Source organism: Podarcis melisellensis (genome assembly GCF_964234715.1).
Source record: "Podarcis melisellensis genome assembly, chromosome: 10".
NCBI classification, from domain to species: domain Eukaryota; kingdom Metazoa; phylum Chordata; class Lepidosauria; order Squamata; family Lacertidae; genus Podarcis; species Podarcis melisellensis.
Genome location: NC_138542.1, coordinates 59,694,152 through 59,709,906, shown reverse-complemented (window position 1 = coordinate 59,709,906; position 15,755 = coordinate 59,694,152). Strand labels below are relative to the sequence as shown.

Below are 15,755 nucleotides of genomic sequence, written 5' to 3'. Positions count from 1 at the left end.
ACAAACACACCCTGAGGGACAGCTCAGTTGGTACAGCATGAGATGTAGGGGTCAGATAGGATTACCATGAGGAATTATAGAATATACATCAAGCCATCGTGTCCATGATGAATACATTGTGTTGACTGGGTTTGATATATTGACGATAATTTCTGATTAAATCCCATAAGATTCTACATTCAGGCCCTTTTGATGCCCTTTTGCCTCTGCTGCCCATTTCTCACAGCCCAGTTGCTTCTTGCTTCGCCAGGCGGGCATCCTGGACCATAAAGATAGTTGGCAAGTTTCTTTGATGTAGGATGTTAATCTTAGGGCCAGGACACAGATCTCACATGAAGGTGATAGTGATTGTTGTCCTCCTGGCCATCCTCCTTATCATATGTATTGCTTGTTTATTACCTCCGGGGTTGCCAGATGCTCCCCTTTGTAGTTCTCAACTCATTTACCCCAGAAATATTTGTGCTTAATTAGTTTTAGTGGTTTAACTTTCTCCCCACGTGGGTTTGTGGAAATGCTCAGAAGAAATCTAATTGGTTCTTACGAACACTCTGTAAAAAGTTCTTTTGTGAATAAAACAGCCTGGGCTGGGGGCTGCGGAAATCTGATTGGACAGGCACAGAGAGACGATTATATGCACCCTTCCCAGAGTCTTGCTGGTTCAAGCCTCTGTGTGTATTCTTATTAATCAGAGTTCAATCCTTCCTTTACTTTGCGAACGCAACATGAGGCTCTAATCTCAGTGTTGTGGGTTTGAGCCCAACGTTGGGCGAAAGATTCCTGCATTGCAAGGGGTTGAAATAGATGATCCTCACTGTCCCTTCCAAGTCCACATTTCTATGATGCTATGATTTGGAGCACTTTTAAAGCACATGACCCCTCGAAAAGAATTCTGGGAACTGTAGTTTACCCCTCACAAAGCAACCATTCCCAGCATCTTTAACAAATCTCAGTTCCCAGGATTCTTTGGGGAATGTCGTGCACATCAAATGTGTTTTACATGTGCTGGCAAAGATGTATGCTCCTTTCCTCCCTTACATACTTTGTGTGTTCACCAGCTTCATTGGGTTAACTGATGCCTCCACATGTTTCATTTATTATTTTGTTTTGGAGCTTTTCATTTCAATACTACAGCCTGAAGAAAAGGTCTGCCTAGCTCTTCGGCTTGGTTTTCCTATGTCTAACGTTTACTGATCTAACAAAGAGGTGAAGCTTCTTGATCAAAGATTGCATTCCTTTATTGGAACGGGAAGAAGGAGGAGGAGGAGGAGAAGGAGGAGGAGGAGGAGGAGGAGGAGGAGGAGACAGCTACTTTTTTATACTGTGAAAGCAATGCTGCTAACTCAACAATGAAAACTGCTGGTGTAGCAAGAGACATACTGCTGAAAATTATTTATTAAAAGTTGGAAATAGGTTATTTATCCTGAGAATGCAATGCTGCTAAGTCAACAATGAAAATTGTGGGGCATCAAAGGACATTCTACTGAAAGTTATTGATTAAAAGTTGGCCTTAGGTTCACTGCCTTTCTCTCTCATTTCTTCAGAGTATTTAAGCACCCCCCCCCCTCCTATCGTGCCAACAGAAGTCATTTTATTGGAAACACAAACTTCTTTTTTCTCACTCGAGTTTTTCCTTTCGCCACAAGAGTGTCGATCAGTTTCAGCCAGCCTGCAGCCAAGAACTGAACAAGCACAGAAGCAGAAAATGGCACTTAGCAAAGACTGTGGCATTACAATGAATGATGGGAACAAAATCCCCGTATTGGGGTTTGGAACATATACCTCGGACACTGTAAGTAACACATTTAACTCTCAGATTGTTGTAACTTGATTTTGAAGAGCAAAATGCCTGCCAGCTGCAGAGTGCTTCATACATTGCAAAGCACAGCACGAGGTACCTCCCCTTCTCATTCAACAAGGGTCCTGAGCCAGCAGAAACAGGAGCAAATAATGTTTTGTGCAAGACTTGGATGGTTTATAGTTTCCAGTGTGAATTGCTGCAGGGTTTATAGTCCCCAGCGCAAAACTTCTAGTGATATTTTAAAAAATATTTCTATAGAACCATAAGTGCCCACTATTACTTTTGTTGGGAGTAACAATATTATCCAAAATTACCAGCCATTAGCTAACTATTCTGGACACTAACAATAAATATAGAATCAATTCTTTATCCAAACCATCTTAATTTGGTCCATATCACCAGCAATGCAAATGAAGGGATCGGTGTCGATTCTTGTATTGTAATTAAATTAATTTCTAGGAATATCATGAATTTTCCAAATAAAAGTTACCACCCAGTTTTTCAAAGCAATTTTCCTTTTTCCATTTTTCCAATTCATATATCTGCTCCATTCACAAATAAAGCGAGGGGTAGAATCTATTTTATACAAAGAGCTACTTGCTGACGAAGACTTTCTCAATCCTTTCTTGGATATTTCTCCAATTTCACAAACATTTTAACCAATTTTTAAAAAGAGCATTCTACAAACTTTGTTCCACTGTTTGAACCAAAATAACTGGCAAGAGGAGGAGGAGGAGTTTGGATTTGATATCCCGCTTTATCACTCCCCTTCAGGAGTCTCAAAGTGGCTAACATTCTCCTTTCCCTTCCTCCCCCACAACAAACACTCTGTGAGGTGAGTGAGGCTGAGAGGCCCAAGGTCACCCAGCAGCTGCATGTGGAGGAGCAGAGACGCGAACCCGGTTCCCCAGATTACAAATCCACCGCTCTTAACCACTACACCACACTGGCTCAATCAAGTTAATTGATTGCTCATTTTCAATCCTGCATGTGAAGAGAGGCTCTGGCAGATTGAACAGATGAGATTAATAGTGGATCCAACGGTCAAGAAGGCGGTTTCTGTATGGGCTGTAGAGGAAAATGAGGGGCAGATGGGGCTCATCCAGCTAGGGAGGTAGCCTATCTAGGAGAAGGAAAACTCTGCTCTTGAACCTAACACAGCAATTTTTACTTTCCCCTGGAGGCACACTCCATTGTGTCTTGAGACAGACAGATGCCAACAACAAGGATGGAGGGGTTCACATCATTGACTTGCTTCTCCCACGGCCATAGCCTTGGATTCCAGCAGAAATCAGGCTTGGCTCCATCTCTCAGCTGCCCAGCCTGCTTTCTGCTTCCAACTCCTGGATCTCTCTTTCACACACACCCTAGTTTTTGTCTTTCTAACTACCCACCCATTTGCCCTCTGGCACAGAGCTCCTTCATTTATTTCCTTAACATTCCATACTTAGGGGCCATTGCCAAGAGACTTGCATACCTATTCCAGCAATTGGTTCCGTCTTGTATCCAGAGTTAGAAGGAATTCAGGCATAGAGCCGAAACCCAACTCGCATCAAATTTTTACACAAACCATTTTATATTTCATTTTTTCACGATAGTGTGTGTGTGTGTGTGTGTGTGTGTGTATTATAACAGTAACACCATCAATATAACATAAAAGCCAAACCAAAACATGGAGTACATTTTATTGTATTGTCAGCTATGAAACGCTCCATAGAGATACATGTGTTATAGGGGGTTGCAATGACTCTGCTGACTTATTGATGTGATCCTGAAAGTCCTAAAAATTGTCTCTCTTTGCCTGACCATTAATAAATCCATGAAAAAAATCTGGCATGTTTGGGTCAAGCACTCAGAAATTGCTATTTCCCATACATGTGCATACTGTCAGGAGCTCAGCCTACACACGAGTAGGACCCTGGCAGAGACACATGCCCGACTGGCATGTTCCCTCCCTCCTGGTTGATCGTTTGGGAGCTTCAAAAGCTTTCTTCTGCCTGAACATCACAGCGACCGATGCCAACCGAAACCCGCACATATAGGGATCCGCAGAGTTTGCGCAACTTGAGTAACAGACCTCATCAACTCCACATTTTTCCTAATCCACTTTATTTACATATAAACACACACGGAGCACTGCAACATGGCTCCCTCTCTCTCTAGCATCAGACAGCAAAGGGACAAAGGACAATAGTCCCACTTCACAGAACACAGTAACACAAACATCGTGTCCCCGTCACTTCCCACTCTGTGGAGTCAAAACATATACCATCATGTGATAGACAGCAATCCCATGACTGCAATCATGGAGCAGGAATTCTAACACATATCACAAACACAAGATAAGATTTCATCCTGTTTCCCACCTGGCAGCTATCTGGGAGCACCCGTTTTAATTTCCCATAGTGCCTTGGTGTGTACTGGCAGAGGGATTGTGGGAAATTAAAATGGCAACTCACCACCTTGCAGCTTTGATTGGAGCCCTGTTGTCATTGCTGGTCAGTGCCACCTTGCCTCATGAAAGAGATCCCACGAGATGACCCAGGCATCAGCAGGGATGGATCTAGACACATCAAAGAAGCGTTTCAGTATAAAGTGCTGTAAATTTAAACAGGGAAAACAGGTAGAGATAAACAAGACTCCATTTCTCCATCTGGTGGCACAATGTTATATCGCACATGCAACATATACTGTATACATAAATTGCTTTTTCTTTACGCTTTTTCTTTCTTTTCCTTTGATGTGTTTAGATCCAGCCTAGCTGAGTCCCTGAGACTCAGGTCTAGTTTGAAAATGTCCACCGATACTCAGTGTTACTTACAGGTACCCTCTGATATTAATTTCCCCACTGAAGCAGAGACCTTGACTAACCTTGACTAACCTTTTCACTTTTTCAACCGGCAGGTTCCAAAAAGTAAGTGTGAGGAGGCTACAAAGATAGCAATAGAATTCGGCTTCCGTCTTATTGATAGTGCATATGTATACCAGACAGAGGAGCACATTGGGCGGGCCATTCGTGCGAAGATTGCAGACGGAACAATAAAAAGGGAAGACATTTTCTACACTGGAAAAGTGAGTGAGTTTGGCATTTTTTTAAAAAAAGAGTGGTACCAGTGGTACCTCTGGTTACGTACTTAATTTGTTCCGGAGGTCCGTTCTTAACCCGGAACCATTCTTAACCTGAGGTATCAATTTAGTGAATGGGGCCTCCCACTGCCAACGTGCCACTGGTGCACGATTTTTGTTCTCATCCTGAGGTAAAGTTCTTAACCCGAGGTACTACTTCCGGGTTAGCAGAGTCTGTAACTTGAAGTGTTTGTAACCCGAGGTGTCTGTAACCCGAGGTACCACAGTAAAATATAGCGCCTGTATTTTTTATTTTTTTTTTATTTTAAAGGGTAGAATATAGTGCCTCCATCATGATGCAGTTACATATTTCACAGTCATTATTTAACAAAATCAGAACAAAATGCCTCTCCCTATATAAACCTACCCAGATTCTGTGTTCATCCTCTGAGGTTCTTCTTTGTATGCCTCTTCCATGTGAGGCTCGGAGGGCGGCAAAACGAGAATGGGGCCTTTTCTGCATGGCTCCCCATTTGGGGAGTGCTCTCTGCAGGGAGGCTCATGATACACCTCTAGGCGCCAGGCGAATATGTTCCTCTTCAACCAGGCCTTGGGCTCACTAATATTCTATTGCCTTTTTGAACATGTTTTTGCCAGGGGCAGAGGAAGGGGGGTGCAGTGGGTGCGGACTGCCCCAGGTGTCACCACTGACGGGGTGACAAAATGCCAGGCAGCACTCACCGCGGAGCCTGCAGCACGCCTGATCCACACATCTCTCCGAGCGGCTTCCTACGCCGCTGGTTATTGGAAGGAGGGATTCCTGTGTTGTTGCTTCTGTTTTGACTATTTATTTGTGCCCCCTCAGATGGTAGTTCATGGGATCGTTCATGAGCGCTCATCTCAGCATTCTCCCCTGGGTGATCTCCACCCATTAAAGCATCCCCACCTATCTGGGAATGAGCTCTATCTAATGTAGTAGGTTCTGAGTTCTGTGCTCTTAACAAAATCGTCCATTTTACCCTGCTTGCTCTTTTGCTGTGGGATTACTTGTGGAGATGAGGCCGGTCGCTTCTTTTTCCTAGACATTTTCCCAGAGATAGGGCCGCTACTAATTTCTGCTGTAAATCAGGAAGCTCGGCGTCCTCCTACGATAGGGTGTTTAATCTCCACTCCTGCTGATAAGTAGTTGGTAGGTTTAGTTGAGCTGGAGCTAATTAAGGCTTTCTCTGAGACTTTTAACTCAAGCCCCTAACTCAAGCTTTGTAAATATATAGCTGCCAAATGACAGAGATAAAATATTGCGGCTGATAAAAGCTAATAAAAGACTGATAAAAATAATAAAAACCGCATCAACTGATGTGGAGCTCAAGTTGATGCTACCACCAACGATGCCATCTTTGGTTCAGGAGGGAGGCTGTATGAATTGTGTATTCCTTTGTAATGATTTGTTGGGTCTCTGGACCATAATAAAGATTGATGATGATGATTTAGTTGTGCTTTTATCTTGTGAAATGCTCCAAGATCTTTTGATGAAGGGCAACATATAAATTTCATAAATAAATGGTAAAAATACTATTTATTAGCAATGATGACTTTAAAATTACTTTACCTCACCACAGCAATTCAAAATACTCTTCAGAACAATATTTGAGTGTGTCCTTAACTCTGTGCACACCAGAATAGTCATCTACCACAGCTAAAGTGTCCCGAGACCCAAAAACTCTACGGCTGTGTGAAAATATAAATATCTTTATATTTTTGACAGCTTTGGAGTACCTTCCACCGCCCAGAGCTGGTTCGGAAATGCTTAGAAGAATCCCTGAAGAAACTCCAGTTTGACTACATGGATCTGTTCTTAATGCACAATCCATGTTCTATGAAGGTAAATTATGTCATAATGCAAGTTTTGAGTACGATATATGAATTGGGGGGAGGAGGAGGGAAAGCCTACTAAAAATATTTGATTCCCCGAAGGAGCATTGGGAATTGTCATTTCCTAGACATGCTGACAGTTCTCTGCTAGAACATATCTTAATCAAGGAATGATCGCTCCCAGATTTGGGGGGAGAAGCCATGCCAGTTAAAGAGAACAGCTGCATATACTGATGACATTAACTACATGGGCATCACATGAAAGAAATCATGTGCATAGCAGGATTTGCCGACTGAGCGAGGGAAGAAAAAAGGGCTTGGAGAGATGGGGAGACAGACCTGTGCAGAGAGAGAAGACAGTTTGTTCTATGGGGCACAGAAAGAATTAAAGCATATTTGGGGAACCTGTGGTCTTCCAGATGTTCCTCAGTTGCAACTCCTATCATCCCTGATCACTGTCCTTGCTGGCTGCAGCTGATGGGACTTGGAGGCCACCAAAGCCTGGAGATCCACTGATTCCCCACCTCTGCATTAAAAGAGACAATACTGAGTTAATATTGCAACTGGGGGATGCTGGTGAAGATGTAGTTCTTGGGCTTGCCAATCAGAAGCTCCCATTGCTCTGCCCCAGCTTCTGCCAACCTAACAGAAATCACACCAGTGCAAGTAGATAAATGAGTACCGTTGCGGAGGGAAAGTAAATGGTGTTTCCGTGCGCTCTGGTTTCCGTCATGGTATTCCGTTGCACCAGAAGAGGTTTAGTCATGCTGGCCACATGACCCGGAAAGCTGTCTGAGGACAAATGCCAGCTATCTTGGTCTTGAAGCAAGATGAGCGCCATAACCCCATAGTCACCTTTGAACAGACTTAACTGTCTAGGGGTCCTTTACCTTTACCTTTACCTAATATTTCACCATAAGTATTTTTTCCTGGATAAAGTAAACTTTATCCCTCTTGAATAAACAAGAATGTGAAATGTGGTGCTTGTGCACTTCTAGGCTTGAAATGCACTAATTCCCTCCCCCTCCTTTTCTAGCCTGGACCAGATTTATTTCCCATGGGAGAAGACAAAAAATTGATTTTTGACAACGTAGATCTTCAGAAGACATGGGAGGTAGGTGCCTGGGATTGGGAAATCCATCCCTTGAGTCATTCAGATACAGAGCACAGTAGCCTTCCACCAGAGGAGGCATGTCAAGAACAATGACTCACACAATGGCTCCTATGAGAGCTGGTGAATTATTGCACACTCTTGGGAGTATATGAGTGAGCTTCCAATCTTAATTGGGGGTGTGTGGCCTCAGCTATTCAACAAAACACCACTCAACAAACCTGTCATGTTTTCTTTGCCAGGCAATGGAGGCGTGCAAAGATGCTGGCTTGGTGAGGTCCATCGGAGTGTCCAGCTTCAGCCGTCAGCAGCTGGAAATGATCCTGAACAAGCCAGGATTGAAATACAAGCCAGTGATAAACCAGGTCAAGTGTGATTGCTTTTTTAAGTGGTTGAAAGCTTCTTTATTTAAGCTCTTTTGTGAGAGGACCTTTCTTTGGATGAACACAGCAATTCCCTGAAAAAACTTGCTTAAGGTTATAAGCTTGCAGACTAAGTCACAGTTGTGGGGTAGACTCCCCTAAATTCCTGGAACCAGTAATAAAGACTTCTGAATCCTCAGACAAAAGAAGGGTGGAGAAGTGCATAATGTTTGAAACAAGCATCTCAGGTAGAAGGAGGCCTGCAAGCAGTCAGTGTCAGGATCATTCTACAAGCAAGTAGGACTCCGATAGAGACACATGCCCGACTGGCATGTTTTCTCCCTCCTGGTCAGTCGTTCGGGAGCTTCAAATTCTTTCTTCTGCCCGAACATCACAGCGACTGATACCTAGAGGCTTCAGCACGCTTAGGAACAGCAGAGTTTTAGCAATTAGCAATTCGAGTGACAGACTCAGCAGCGCAGCATTTTGGCTAAACTACTTTATTAACATATCATACACTCAGAGCATTCTGACTCAGCTCCGTCTTCATCAGCATCAAACAGCAAAGAGAGAAAACAAAGGACAATAGTCCTACATCATGGAACACAGTACATGTAATACGAAACATCCCGTCTCCGTCACTTCCCACACTGCGGAATGAAAACATACACCGTCATGTGATAAAACCCATCCCATGACTGCAAGCATGGGGCAAGTCAGGGCCCACACAGCCTCTTGTGGGGACTCTGGAAGTTCTCAAGTGGGGGGCGAAGGGCCTTTTAGTTAGGCATCTGGGCAAAGCTGTTGCACCCAAGCAGCCCTGATTCACTTGGGCACTGGTGTATATTATGTAACCAAATGAGACCAGAGCACACCAGTCCAAGGCATGCAATCTGGTAGCTAAGCAGGAGTGATGGACTGACAATCAGATGTGTGCAGCCGTGATCTCCCCATACCACAGAGACAGTGGTCCAGATAGTCCCACTTCAATCATGGCTTCTTTGTACCCTCTGCCCAGTCCTGATGTGCTATCCAATTCATATATGGCAGTATAGGGGGCACCCCAGACAATTAGTTCTTATGCCCCCCATACTTTCCACCATTGCTGAGCCACAGTGGTGACTTGAAGAAAAGACACTTTTCACATACAAAATCCATTTACACAGGGAGGATTACTGAAAACTATACCATTACCTCCTTACATATGAGAAAAGACTGCTCCCTTAAATAGAAGAATTGCCACCCAACCCCATCCCACTCCCCACTCCCCTCTTTCCCTGTCTTTTCTTCCCAACCTCACACTGTATGTAACACTAATGTCTCACAACAAATAAAACTGATCTGTATAAAATGCAACTTGAAAAAAGAGACAATGCACATATTTTCGTAAATAAATCTTTAATAAAATAACAACAACAACAATAACTGCCCTCTTTGAAAAGTCTTGCACCCTTCTTCCCCTAATTTTATTTTCTGATGTCTCCACTGCTCAATTTGATTGGAAATATCAGTTGATTGAGACCCTGATAAAGCAGAGTCCCAGATCATCTGCTCAGCTTGATGGAAAACCAGGCAAATCCCCCATCAGACCTTTCTGCTCAACATAGAAAATTCAGAGACTGAGTGGGAAGAAATAGAGACACTGCAGGCAGGACAGTGTGCCCAGGATATTTCTTCTTTGAGTATAATGACTCAACAGGGCTGGAGTGACAGGAGATTGTGGGGGAATAAGCTCTGTCCCCCATCTTCAGCTAACACACATTTCACGGATGAGGAGCGTGGCAATGGAAACCACAAACGCAAGAATGGTCCTCTAAAGATTCTGATGCATCAGAAAACACAACACACTTTAAGAAAGGTAACAGCTGAATATCTCAAGAAACAATAGCATTGATCTGCTTTTCTGTCTTTCCTTTATTTCACAGTAGTTTTTGTTTCATCTGAATTCTCACTTTTGGGTTGTGTTGGGGGATTTTGAATCTGCAGGTTGAATGCCAGCCTTATCGGAACCAAAGCAAGCTGCTGGACTTCTGCAAGTCAAACGATATCATCCTAGAAGGATATTGTGTCCTGGGATCCCAAAGGGACCCAAGATGGTAAGAGGTGAAGCCAAAATGTTTGGGGACCATCTCATCCAACCACCTAGGCCCACTATTCCCCAGCATCTACATCAGCTCTTTAGGCTGCATACTGGGTCCCACAATTAATAAAGATCCTCATTTTGGATACCAGCATCAGGGCCTTTTATGTAGTGGCCCCACATTTTGAGAAATCATTCCACAGAGAGATCTACAGAGCTCTTCCCATCCCATTATAGACATTATCAGAAACCTTGCATCCCCCCCAAAAAAATACTGATTGTACTCCAGCAAAGAAAAAGACCTCTTTGGTGCATGTATGCTACCATTTTGGCTGCAGAATGATCCACGTGCAAAGTATGAGTTTGTGATTTATTGGGAGAAGAGCACTGTACTAAAAACTTGTCAATATCCTTATTAAACTGTGGGGTGCAGAAATTGACACAGTATTCCAGGTGAAGTCTGACCAATGCATAATAAAAAAGGTAAAGGGACCCCTGACCATTAGGTCCAGTCATGGCCAACTCTGGGGTTGCGGCACTCATCTCGCTTTATTGGCCAAGGGAGCCAGCACACAGCATCCGGGTCATGTGGCCAGCATGACTAAGCCGCTTCTGGCGAACCAGAGCAGCGCACGGAAACGCCATTTACCTTCCCACCGGAGTGGTACCTATTTATCTACTTGCACTTTGATGTGCTTTTGAACTGCTAAGTTGGCAGGAGCAGGGACAGAGCAACAGGAGCTCACCCCGTCGGGGGGATTTGAACCGCCGACCTTCTGACCGGCAAGTCCTAGGCTCTGTGGTTTAACCCACAGCCCCACCCGCTTCCCTATTCCCTCGATCGCAACACTATAGTTCTGCTGAAGCAGCCTAGAATAGCGTTAGCTTCTCTTCCTGCTGCATCACACTGTGATTCATGTTAAGCTCGTGGTCTACAAAGACCCCTAGATCCTTTTCATATATTGCTGTCAAGCCAAGTGTCCCTCACCCTATATTTGTGCATCTTGACACCAGAAACCCACCTTCTCTCCTTATTGCTCTCCAACAGGTTAAATCCAGACGCTCCTCCCCTGCTTGAAGACTCTTTGTTGGTCGCGATCGCCAAGAAGTACAACAAAAGCCCAGCTCTCGTGGCTATTCGCTACCAACTGCAGCGCGGCCTGGTGGTCCTAGTGAAGGCCGACACCAGAGAGCAAATTGAGGAAGACATCCAGGTAATGCAGTATATATTAATCCATTAAAAAACAATACTGAAAAAGCACATCACTTCAACACTGTGATCTCACGGGTCACATAACTGGTGCTGGGGTACGGGAGCGAAGATACACATCTAATCCACCATGAATTTGTTTACTGTTTAAAGCTATTCAAGTTGCTGGCTGTCACTGCCTCCCATGGGAGCAAGTTCAGTAGTTTAGCTATACACTGCAGCAGCATAATAATAATAATAATAATAATAATAATAATAATAATAATAATAATAATAATAATGTATTTATACGCCGTCCATCTGGCTGAGTTTCGCCAGCTACTCTGGGCGGCTCCCAACAGAATGTTAAAAGCACAATAAAACATCAAACATTAAAAACTTCCCTAAATAGGGCTGCCTTCAGATGTCTTCTAAAAGTCAGATAGTTGTTTATTTCCTTCACATCTGATGGGAGGACATTCCACAGGGCGAGCGCCACTATCAAGAGGGCACAACTGTGAGTACTGAACAAGTACTAAACTACGTTTGCTGGGTTGTGACTTCCCTCATCCCTGACCATTGGTCATGATGACGGAGACTGATGAGGAGTTGGAGTCCATCCACATCTGGGGGGCCACAGTTTCCCCACTCCTGTTCTATTGCAAACCTACATTACTATGCATATAAAATTCCCTCAATGGGAGGACATCTGGACTGAAGCTGTTAAATGAAGGAATTCAACTTTGGAAGGTGGTAGCAAAGTTTGCTTTGGTTTCTCTGTGGCTGGAAAAAGGTGCACAGCTCTGAGGTGCAAAAAAAAAAAAGACATGATTAAAAAGCACCTCAGCATTATTTTTTTCTCCTCCTGACAGGCATTTACTTTCCAGTTGTCTGAGGAGGATATGAAATCCATTGATGGCCTTCACAAAAGCATGAGCTATATAAAAGCGGAAGCGTAAGTCATATTTAAATAGTATGCATATGAATACATAAAAGTGCTTCACACAAGAATTCATACTGCGAGAGTAAAAGGAAGTAAAAGGAAGAAGAGATCTAGCATCCATCTCTTCTCTTCATAGAGAATTAGGTGAAATTATAGAATTACTGTGGGTACTTTGTACCAAAGCGTATGGACAAGTGTCCATGTCACAGAATTGTAGAGTTGGGAGGGACTACAGTGGTCATCTAGTCCAACCCCCTGCAAAGCAGGAATCTTTTGCCCAGCACGGGGCTCAAACCCATGGCCCTGAGATTAAGAGTTCCATCCATTCCCGACTGAGCTATCCCAGTAGTTTTTGGCCCTAGACAGTCTTGAAAAAGTCCAGTTTCTGACAAAATATGATGTTTGGGGTGGACTTCTAAACTCCCCATAATTTACCCCATGTCAGTTCAGGATCTTTTTCCACTATAAAAAGCAAGTTGTAGCTGATGTGGTTGCTCGAGAGCAAACAGGCAAGACTCTGACCTGTCTTTTCCAGCTTTTATTCTTAGTGCAAGCTATTTACAGTGAAGAGCGTCGTAAATTCATGCCTGGGGCTCAATCACTAGCAGAATCTGGGAGTGGTCGGTCTTTGTACCTCCCCCAGCATAACAGTCGCGTGACCCCCAACCTTCTTCGCCCCTCCCCACGCCGATACCTACTGCTCAGAGTGGGCGCTGGCAAAGGGGTACTTCCCTCCTCTCCTGTTTGCTCAGGCTCAGTGTTGAGGATCTCCCTAGAATCCCCTGGTCGCTGCACCTCCTCTCCGCTGGAGGTGAGGGTTTCCTCCTTGCCGGAGGAGGAACTGCTTCGCAAGATTTTCAGAAGTTCCTTATACCAGAACTGCCCTTCCACCTCTCGCCTCTGAGCTGATGGCAGTTCCTTGACATCCCCCGAAAGTTGCTCTGTGCTTTGAAACCAGGCTTCCAAATACCCTTGAGACCAATGCCATACAATGATGTGCAGACATTCCCATTTGATGGGGGAAAGATGGCTGCTTCATGCATTACTGCCAGGAAGGGACTCCCAAAACAGCAGTTGTCCTTCTGCCCCTACCTGAAAGTCTCAAAAAGACGCTGGGGAAGAGGAGGGAGACCTTTGACCCAACCCTTTTGTACCACTTTAATCAGCAACCAGGGCTGTGTTCATCATCTAGTGGTTATTTTCTCTAGTGAGAAGACGGACATATGATCATCCCGATATTGCAAATGGTGGACCATTTTTACTATCAGTCTCCCAGATATTCAGCAGGGTGGGCATTTGACTCAGGGAGCTTACAATGCACTGTGTGAAATGGTCTCATGAGGCAATGGCTGGCAACAGATCAATTTTCGTTGCTTGTACATCTTCCACACCCTGAGTGTTGACTCTCTTTACTTTCAGATTTGCTGATCACCCACAGTATTACTCACCAGATGTGGAATAAGGACTCGTCTCCCATATCTAATTTAGGCCCTTCTGAACCTGGGTCCTTTTCCATGGAAAACACTGGGCAAATCTGTGAATATCAGTTGCACCCAGCATCTCATTTTCCACTCTTCAGTTCCTGAAATCTCCATATCAGTTTGGGATGAAAAGAAAATCTCTTGAAAATTCATCATTGATTTCTCCTACCGTACTCATTTTTCTTTGCACTATTGGCTAAAATAAAGCATTTTTGCATCGTGTTACTAATATATGCTCTTTAATGCATGTTTTACCCCACTATATGCATTTTTGTAATGGTTATGTACCTGAACAATTGCATCACAAAATTCAGAGAATTGCCACTTTCTCAGGATAACTGCATTTTGATTTGCATATTGGTTCAAGAAGTGTGAGCTGTGTAGTTTCACATTAAAATGTGAACAAAATTTAACTCCTTCTCCACCCCTTGTTGTTGTTTAGTAGTGTCAAACTCTTTGTGACCCCATGGACCAGAGCACACCAGGCACTCCTGTCTTCCACTGCATCCTGCAGTTTGGTCAAACTCATGCTGGTAGCTTCAAGAATACTATCCAACCATCCGTCCTCTGTCATCCCCTTCTCCTTGTGCCCTCCATCTTTCCCAACATCAGGGTCTTTTCCAGGGAGTCTTCTCTTCTCATGAGGTGGCCAAAGTATTGGATCCTCAGCTTCAGGTGAGGTACTCAGGGCTGATTTCCTTAAGAATAGAGAGGTTTGATCTTCTTGCAGTCCGTGGGACTCTCAAGAGTCTCCTCCAGCACCATAATTCAAAAGCATCAATTCTTCAGCGATCAGCCTTTTTTATGGTCCAGTTCTCACTTCCATTCATCACTACTGGAAAAACCATAGCTTTGACTATACGGACCTTTTTTGGCAAGGTGATGTCTCTGCTTTTTAAGATGCTGTCTAGGTTTGTCATTGCTTTTCTCCCAAGAAGCAGGCATCTTTCAATTTTATGGCTGCTGTCACCATCTGCAGTGATCATGGAGCCCAAGAAAGTAAAATCTCTCACTGCCTCCATTTCTTCCCCTTCTATTTGCCAGGAGGTGATGGGACCAGTGGCCATGATATTCGTTTTTTTAATGCTGAGTTTCAGACCATATTTTGCACTCTCCTCTTTCACCCTTATTAAAAGGTTCTTTAATTCCTCCTCACTTTCTGCCATCAAGGTTGTGTCATCTGCATTTCTGAGGTTGTTGATATTTCTTCCGGCAATCTTAATTCTGGCTAGGGATTCATCCAGCCCAGCCTTTCGCATGATGAATTCTGCATATAAGTTAAATAAGCAGGGAGACAATATACAGCCTTGCCGTACTCCTTTCCCAATTTTGAACCAATCAGTTGTTCCATATCCAGTTCTAACTGTAGCTTCTTGTCCCACATAGAGATTTCTCAGGAGACAGATGAGGTGATCAGGCACTCCCATTTCTTTAAGAACTTGCCATAGTTTGCTGTGGTCGACACAGTCAAAAGCTTTTGCATAGTCAATGAAGCAGAAGTAGATGTCTTTCTGGAACTCTCTAGCTTTCTCCATAATCCATCACATGTTTGCAATTTGGTCTCTGGTTCCTGTGCCTCTTCTAAATCCAGCTTGCACTTCTGGGAGCTCTCAGTCCACATACTGCTTGAGCCTTCCTTGTAGAATTTTAAGCATAACCTTGCTAGCATGTGAAATGAGTGCAATTGTGCGGTAGTTGGAGCATTCTTTGGCACTGCCCTTCTTTGGAATTGGGATGTAGACTGATCTTCTCCAATCCTCTGGCCACTGCTGAGTTTTCCAAACTTGCTGGCATATTGAGTGTAGCACCTTAACAGCATCATCTTTTAAAATTTTAAATAGTTCAGCTGGAAT

At 43.8% G+C, this 15,755-nt stretch overlaps 1 protein-coding gene across 1 annotated transcript; it reads left to right on the top strand.

Annotated features, from left to right (window-relative positions):
• The first annotated feature begins 1,601 nt into the window (after nucleotides 1-1,601).
• LOC309378744 (aldo-keto reductase family 1 member C3-like) lies at nucleotides 1,602-14,315 on the top strand. The gene is made up of 9 exons (XM_081927372.1): nucleotides 1,602-1,789; nucleotides 4,703-4,870; nucleotides 6,630-6,746; nucleotides 7,773-7,850; nucleotides 8,090-8,212; nucleotides 10,196-10,305; nucleotides 11,338-11,503; nucleotides 12,351-12,433; nucleotides 13,841-14,315. Exons 1-9 carry the CDS (start codon nucleotides 1,703-1,705, stop codon nucleotides 13,881-13,883), a joined length of 975 nt encoding a protein of 324 aa, XP_081783498.1. The 5' UTR covers nucleotides 1,602-1,702; the 3' UTR covers nucleotides 13,884-14,315.
• Nucleotides 14,316-15,755: the final 1,440 nt, after the last annotated feature.

Bases quoted from the DNA above. Each gene is read 5' to 3' on its own strand.
- LOC309378744 (XM_081927372.1), top strand. From the start codon at position 1,703: ATGGCACTTAGCAAAGACTGTGGCATTACAATGAATGATGGGAACAAA. The intron at 1,790-4,702 runs GTAAGTAACACA...TTCAACCGGCAG, and splicing joins GAACATATACCTCGGACACT to GTTCCAAAAAGTAAGTGTGA. The intron at 6,747-7,772 runs GTAAATTATGTC...CTCCTTTTCTAG, and splicing joins ACAATCCATGTTCTATGAAG to CCTGGACCAGATTTATTTCC.